Source organism: Zerene cesonia, chromosome 14, assembly GCF_012273895.1.
Source record: "Zerene cesonia ecotype Mississippi chromosome 14, Zerene_cesonia_1.1, whole genome shotgun sequence".
Taxonomy (NCBI): Eukaryota; Metazoa; Arthropoda; class Insecta; order Lepidoptera; family Pieridae; genus Zerene; species Zerene cesonia.
The window spans coordinates 5,292,049-5,300,424 of record NC_052115.1 but is presented as its reverse complement, the minus strand read 5'-3'; the positions used below and the strand labels follow the sequence as shown (position 1 = coordinate 5,300,424).

The following is an 8,376-nucleotide window of genomic DNA, read 5'->3' as shown; positions in this document are numbered from 1 at the left end:
AGACGGCTAGTGTCCATAGTTTTAAGTTCTTTGGTTCAAGAATTCAAGCCACATGCTATGTCAATGTAAGGTATGGATAAAAATAAAGATTCTCTTTGTCATCCACTCCACCATTCCATTTTCATATGTATAAGAAAGTTGTACATTTTATACCATCTAAACCACAGGTAAATATTTCAGTCGCTGTGGATCATCTGATTTATGTATTTGACTAAGTGTTGTCTCCGTAGAAAAACTTCTTAAACTTCAGACATATGTATAAAAAGAATATATATTTTATTATAACTTCTAATGTATGTCCAGTCTTGCACCAATATACTGGGTTATTAAAATAGTTATATCAGTAAGCATGATAACGTATTTTATATAAAAGGGAATTAGAAAAAATAAAAACTGTACACATTTTATTACTATTTACAATTTTATTTAAACAAAAGGTCTTTAAAGATACATATCTTAAGAGCTTAAAATATTTATATACATTAATTTCCAACGCAAAAATTATAAAATATTAACCGTTCTGTTTCATGCAAAAACGACTTTCTTAAAACAATGTAAAAAAAAATATAAGTGCGTTGCACTCTTAATTATTTCCAACATTGAGTTATACGTAATCCATTTCCCGGAAGTAAATATTAACAAAAAATGCCGTGGTGGCTCAGCGGTGAGGAGCTTGGACTTAAAAAAAACGGAGGTTCGAGACCAGACGCAGACAGGAACTTCATAGATTTTTCAATTCTTCTGCGCATAATACAGATCACCACTGTTTCAAATAATTAGGAATCCGGTATGTACAATTTCATCTTCGGCGACTCTATCGACTACCGTCTGACAACCCGCACTTGGCCAACGTCAATATATTATATATACATTATTATATAAGACTTCTATTCAGAATCTTCATCAGGCTCGTTCTGAAACGCTTTCGCTGGCGGTTGCAACATTTTAGTTCGAGTGGCGAGTCTCAATGTTGCAGACCCAAGGGATCCTATCGGTGCTTCGGGCATCGGCGCAGTACCAAGACCCGACTTGCCTTCGTTGCTGACGAGTGGTATCTGTAGAAGAAATTGAATTATTTATACGCGAAATAATATACTGAGTAATACTTAGTATGAATCGGCCACTGACATTTAATGTTTTCTTTAAACACTCAATTAAATATGTATTCGTTTTTAAATATATGGTTAGCACTTTGTTCTGGCGTAGTTTTAAACAGAAAATGTTCAGTATCTTTCAATATTCAAAAACATAAGGATATGAATCGCAAAGTTTTACCACAGAATAAATATGTTGCACTGTAATAATTTAATTGATGAATTTTTTAATTTTAAAAAGTATCATTGAATTGAGTATTCATACTCAACCTACATTTATGTTATATTCTTTACGATATTTTATTGTGGTTTCAGAATCAACAATATAATAAAATATTAACGAAACACCACTTACACACACAAATCACTAACAAAAACGTACATTAACAAAAGGTTACAGAAAAAAAAAATGGTTTTACGGTCTATTTCGCAAATAATCCTATATCAAAACTATAAGGGTGTAAAATGCTACAGCTATTAAATAAAATTTATATCGCTTATCCAAGCAGGATAAACTATGCAGCTCACCTATAATTCGATCCACACAGTTCATGAGATAATTATTTCAGTTAATTTATACGTCGTTAGCATAAAATTATCGAACTTCACGCATCAGCAGTCGAACAGAAGAATTAACGACTACTGGACCTGTTCTACAAACACTAACTCGAGCAAGTAACAGTTAAATTATTTATCTATTTTTAGCAAAAACCATAGATGTAAGGATAACCCTCGTTGGACCGTGACCAGTTTCATACAGCGGAACGCCGAATGTCATTCCTTAGTATCGAAAATCGTTAACCTATTTTATAAGCGTGTCGCTTTTGCTATCCCCATTAAAGAGAAAATGAAAACGTCCCATTAATTTGGTTAAACGAGCTGAAGCCAGAGACGGGTTTAAATTTTATATTCCTATGCTGTCAATATTCATACAGGCATGATATATTAGTTCTGATGAACTTGAGAATGGCCAGACAGTTTTTACTAGAAAGTTTCTAGTATTCTAAATAAGAATAATAAATGAAACAGATGCCTAGTGATTGTTATTCAAACTTCAGTGAACTCGTTTTTAATGTATAATATTATTGAGAACTTTATGATTTTAATTATGTAAATTTCATTAAGTTATAGGTATATTAAAACGGTTATAAGAGTTTATAAATTTGCTAAAAACACATTAAATCACATACGCGTATTAAGGCATTAAGGCGTATAAGCATAAAAACTTCACATTTAAAGTTCGTCACGCCACGTGACAAAACAAATTCATTTCAATTCTTATTTAATGGCAATCTTGGTATGCACAAATCTGCGAGTATCATGTTAGACACGATTTCTTAATTAATCAATTTCAGTTCACTGTTTGTGAGCGACTGTTGTCATCTCAGTGTCATTGTCGCTAAGATATAGCAGATATTTTAGCGTTCGATGAAAAAAAAATAATCCGTTTTACCATAGCTGAAGAGCAAACGCCTGAGACGCGACTAGGCATGAATCATGAAACGGGACGAACGTAACATTGCAAATGTTTGCCATATCATGACTCGAGTAAAAACTGCAGAAACCACCAGACCATAAGAGGTACGTACGCATCAATTACATACAACGACAGACGGACAGCCGCATTGTTATTAAGAGTTCATTGTCTAGTCGGTTTTACGAACGTTCTAGACGGACGGAAGTCCAGATTTCCTGTCCCATTCGTGTCGTGCTATGGTGATCCATGGGGTCAATGTAGTAGATCAAAACAACACCATAAATGGCGTATCCAATGCCACCTAGTCGACGTCACCACGTGTATGGAGCAAATAGGTACTTTATATATTTGACAGAACTTAATCCTAATTTAATGCTTATTTTGCTGATATGAATACTAAGTTTGTATGTGTTATTGGCGTGGAAAATTATAAAAATCTATCTTTAAATAATATAGAAATAGATCCGTAAACAGTATATAAAAATAACCTTATCACATATTAATTTTAACATATTATATAATTATTTTTATACCAGGTATTTATTATCTTTATAATAAATCTCTGACCCGACCCTACTTAAGCGGAACTACACAACATTTATCACCAAGAATATCACTAATGACGATATACGCTACCATTTGAAATATTTATCTCAACGTGACTACCTATTCATAATATTCTGTAACACTACACCGAGATTCTTGTATAAAATACGTAAAATACAGCGATAAAAAGTTCCAAACACGGCACCCTAAAGCAGTGATCTTCGCCGTCGTACACATCGTAAAAATTGTTTTTAATTGCATCTTTTAATAAATGATCATGAACGGTGAATAAATGAGAACCATTCGTGTTGTTTATTTCGATAGTCGCTAAAATGATACCTACATTTTGTTTATATGAACACCGACGTTGAATGTTAAGACGGTATGAAAACCTTTAACGGATCAAAAACGGAATTTAATATGTTCTAAACAGAGGTGGTATTGAACAATTGCAAATAAAACTATTTAAACAAAAAATAGTACGTGCTTACTGATTGATAGGTAATATGAAATCTTATAAATTCAGACCTCTAAATTTAGACACTACTAGCAAACTCGGCGAACTCCGTTTCGCCACCAGATGGCTTCGTTTTTCCCGCTTTTCTGTTGAAATTTTTCCGGAATTTTCTTTGCTATAAACCTCACGACGCCCAAGACCTTTCCAACGAATGCAAAACCGTGGAAATCGGTTCGTGCGTTCTAGAGTTATAGCGTCAGGAAGGAAAACCCGACTTATTTTTATATAGTAGATTATATATTACGAGAATTTATAAATCGAGACATGCAAATGCCGATTATAACCACATAATATGTTTTGGCTTTTACACTAATAAAAATCTATAAAACTTCACATCATAGCTGTAAGAAAGCTGCAAAAACTAAACATTTGCAACTGTTGATATTAAATTTTCTGATATTCCTAAGAGCATATCCACCATACAAAAGCAAGAAGCAAGAACCCTCGCGAACCAGACTGTAGGTACACAGTTATTAACTCAATATGAGTTTATTGTAACATGATTGAGATCTCGGCTCGCTCGGTAAAGATAAATTACCGCGACACGATATTCGTTTCTATACAAATTACGAATACGGTCGTTGATGGCGCTCGTTTGATGCGATTTCTCCGTAGATGCAGAATGTGCATACAAGACCGCCATACATACAAATTGCACTATTATATTTAATAATAAAATGCACGAGGGAAATAACCAGCTATTAAGCCGTGTAAGCATATCGTACGTAGTTTATCAGCCAGCTAGAGATATTGCTGAAAGGAGCACACAACAATTTAACAACATATTTATTTAGATAGATAGGATATCTTGTATACACTGTGTACTGTTTATAATTTAATAGTTTTTTTCATTCTTGGTATAATTAAAAAATCAAAAGGTCATTCTCAACATTTCCTCGATCGCGCATCAAGTATTTGTCAGCAAAAACCAAAAAATTCACTCACTCTAAAACATAAAGAGAATTTCTTTCCGTTCGACCTATTCTACGTACGAGTTATGTTTAATGGTGCTTAAAGTTATCGCTTCATTTTACGTTCGCATTAGAACAAAAAGGGGACATAAAACAAACATTTTACGGCGTTTATTGTTTTGGGCTTTGCCATTATGGTTATTACTTGCGCGGCGAACGAATGGCTGCGCAGGCGCTACGTAAGGCGTGATGCAGTTTAGATAGCGGATGCATCGCTCGCGACAAAAACCGCAATTATAAGTTTACATATAAAAAGAGGACGTACTGTGTTAAGGCAATTTATACATTTTTTAATATCGACCTAGTTATAAGTCATAATAACCAGACTTTAAGCACTGCTCTTATTAACATTTGAGAGACCATTAAACGTTCACCCTAACCATAATAGCGTTCCGCCCCGGCTTTACCTGTCTGTCTGTCTGTTATTCTCTCTAATAAAAATGTTTAAAAAAATCAAAATGTTCCATCCATTCCCAAGTTTTACGCTCATCAACATAATTTACGATTAATTTTTAATTATTGGTAATGCTATTTTTTGGTAATAGTAAACCCTCGTATAACTTCCATGAACGATTAAAATCTCTGCTAAGAGCCATAGGCGCCAAACCGGCGAAGTAGACATTTAAATACACCTTTTAATGGAATACTTCGGAGGCTTTCCAACAATTATCTTAGTAATGAATTGGACACAGTTTTCATAAATACTCAGAAATACAAATATAATTGCGACAAATTACCATGCGGCGGTTTCGTGACCGACTCATAGGAATTCATGACTAATAAGATTTCAAAAATGGCCTGTCCCATGTAGGCACGATCGCCTTCGAAATAATCGTTTCTGAGTATGAATAACATTTACTATTTATTTTGAACACATCCGCGAATATTTTTGTTCGTCAATTTAACATTTACAAAATTGGAAAAAGAGAATTACATACTGTTCTTAAAATCCTTTTCATCTACAATTTAATTAAAATAAATTTTACAAAGTTGTTCAATATTGCCACCGTCATACATACTGCACACTATTTTAGTAATCGCAAAAAATACCCAATTATCCTTTGATAGACATGATATTCTTAAATTAATGTATATTTTACAATATTTATTAACTCAAAATCCTAAAAATTCTCCAAATTAATCCTTATGAGATAAATAATAACATTATAAGTTTATATTACAAACAAGATTTAAAACGGGTATTTAATGATAACTTTACCCATTACATCTAGATATTACTTGTCTTATTAGCATATTTATTTGAAGAAATTACATCCTCTCCTTTCCATACTGTCCACGTAGTTAATTCAATAAAACTACTCATTTATGAAAGTGTACTTACACACATATTTTATATTTACATAGTCACATTATACATAGTCATTAAAATTGTAAATAGTGTATGTTTTCAATTCTCGATGTCATTGCTGTGTTAGAAATAATATTAAATAATTATAATAATATGCACCTCTTCAACATCAATTTGAAAGCTGAAAATAAGCTATGTATGGGTTGCTATGATTTTCTTCTATACTCTCTGTATTTTATTTATGACTCTATTTACTACCTACTTGGGGATCCCCACCATGTGCCTAGATCTCCTTAATAAATCAGTCTTTACTTCTGTTTAGAAACAACGATTAGTCATTTTATATTATAGCGAGCAAGTGAGGTGGTGGCTCGTGTGATAGTAAGCAACCCCAACTGCCCATGAACATTTACGAAGGCAACTACTATGTTAACTACTATGTTATGGTACTACGATGCGAGCTGGTCCAAATTGTGCCGAAGAATGCTCGACCCGCACCCGCACATTAAACGATCGATATATCATTACGTAAATTCAGATTTAAGTGACAAGCCGTCACTTAAATCTGAATTTCCAATCCCTATCTAAATATGATTATTTAAAACTATAAAACAAAAATAGGCAAAAACATTATTATACTACTTTCAATGTACCTCAAATACAAGAAGCGTTACAATAATTAATTATCAGACATTAAATCCGTAAATGATGAATTCTATGCCAATACATATGCATATACATAACATGAAAAATAAATATAACGTCTTTATACGTAGCTATCTTTAAAATGCTTACAATTCACGCATACGACGGCTGTGGTTGTGAATAAAATCAAATCTATTCAGCGAGGAGGTGACATTTAAGTTTGAATCGCGTGGCGTTTATGCATCTGCATACAAATTGTCAATCTGTTGCACGGCGCCCTACGAGCAGTAGCCACGAATTAATGCGGACGTTAAATAAGTCACAGTGAAACAAGCTGAAACTGGTGTTTTTTTAAATTTCTACTAAGAAAAATAAAATAAATTATTTGTTTTGCAATAATGCAAATTAAAAAGGTAAAACCACCACGCTCGTTCAACGATAAACAAAAATGTTTCAAATCTTTTATTTCATTTTCATATATTTGATTATTTTTATGTTTTTTGATAAAATTTTCATGGAATCTTGGCAAAAGACAGATTTTTTTTTGGTTAAAACAAATATGAAGTAGTGACATATATCTAAAGACGTTAAATACAAGCTAGCGAATCCGCGTACAGAAGTATATAGCTAGTAAGAATATTTTCCCCCACTTGCAAAATCCACCTCAAACACATGTAATAATTTCTGTGCTTCTGGTATTTGAACAAATGATAATTATAATTATTCATTAATATTATAATTGAAAAAGCGAAGATAATTAGGAGGCTTATAGAGATATATCATATAGGCTACATGTGACCGCAGTAAAACATCTCATTCCCATGAGAATATCCTCCGACCACGCGGGCGAAGCCACAGTTATGTACAGTTAGTATTTTATAAAAGGAATGTAGCTTATTTCATAACAAAATACTAAAATGCATGTGTCTCTGTATTCCTCTAACACACTTCGAAGTTCGAATGACCGACATGCTAAGCTCGCGCTTTGATTGCACTGACGCGACGCTTGTAGTAAAATTGATTTTCTTTTTTATACAACCAGACGTAAAGCTAGCAATCATGATAAGATACATATTAAAAATTTATTGGGTTACATAGTTACATAGAAAGACAATACGACGAAAATCTACTTGAATAATCTTGGTGAAAATATGAAAGCGTTTAAGCTACGTATCACGTATGGTTGTCAATAGATAAGGTATACCTAAATGTTATGAAATAGTTATAAGCAAAAACTGTGCTATTTTCACTTTTCTGAGTTTTGAAATTAAGTGTTTATATATGTAGTAAGTGTTGGAAATTTTCTCTAGTTCATTTTGTCCGTAAATATTTTCCTCCTTAAAAATATATCGCAAAAAACTACTTCGCGACGCCAATTTTCCACTATGGCGCCGCGAGCGGAAACGATACGAGATGGATGCGTGAAAAAATCAAGGAAAATTTGTCTTGCAAACCAATTATTCCCAATCAAATGATTAGAAATAATTGGCTTGCTTACTTGACTTTTAGAGATATGTACTTTGTAGACAACATTTTAAAATCTAATATATAAAATTCTCGTGTCACAGTATTCGTTGCCATACGCCTCTGAAACGGCTTGACCGATTTTGATGAAATTTTCGTGCTTATCCGGTATCTATGAGAATCGGCCAACATCTATTTTTCATACCCTTAAATGATAAGAGTAAGGCAGAACAGCGTTTGCCGGGTGCAGCTAGTAATTTATATAACCTATCTATCTACACTGGTCGTCAAAAAAATCGGCCCACCTGCATTTTTACCGCAAATTGTGAATTTTTCTCAAACTATAGAAAAAA

General features: G+C 33.1%; 1 protein-coding gene across 3 annotated transcripts in view; it reads right to left on the bottom strand.

Moving 5' to 3' along the window:
- Positions 1–402: 402 nt before the first annotated feature.
- The window catches only part of LOC119832013 (angiogenic factor with G patch and FHA domains 1-like), a 27,947-nt gene continuing 19,973 nt past the window's right edge, over positions 403–8,376 (bottom strand). For all 3 annotated transcript variants that reach the window (XM_038355599.1, XM_038355597.1, XM_038355598.1), the window contains one exon: positions 403–1,055. In XM_038355599.1, the coding sequence (XP_038211527.1) occupies positions 888–1,055 (168 nt within the window). In that variant the 3' untranslated portion in view covers positions 403–887. The remainder of the gene's footprint in view (positions 1,056–8,376) is intronic.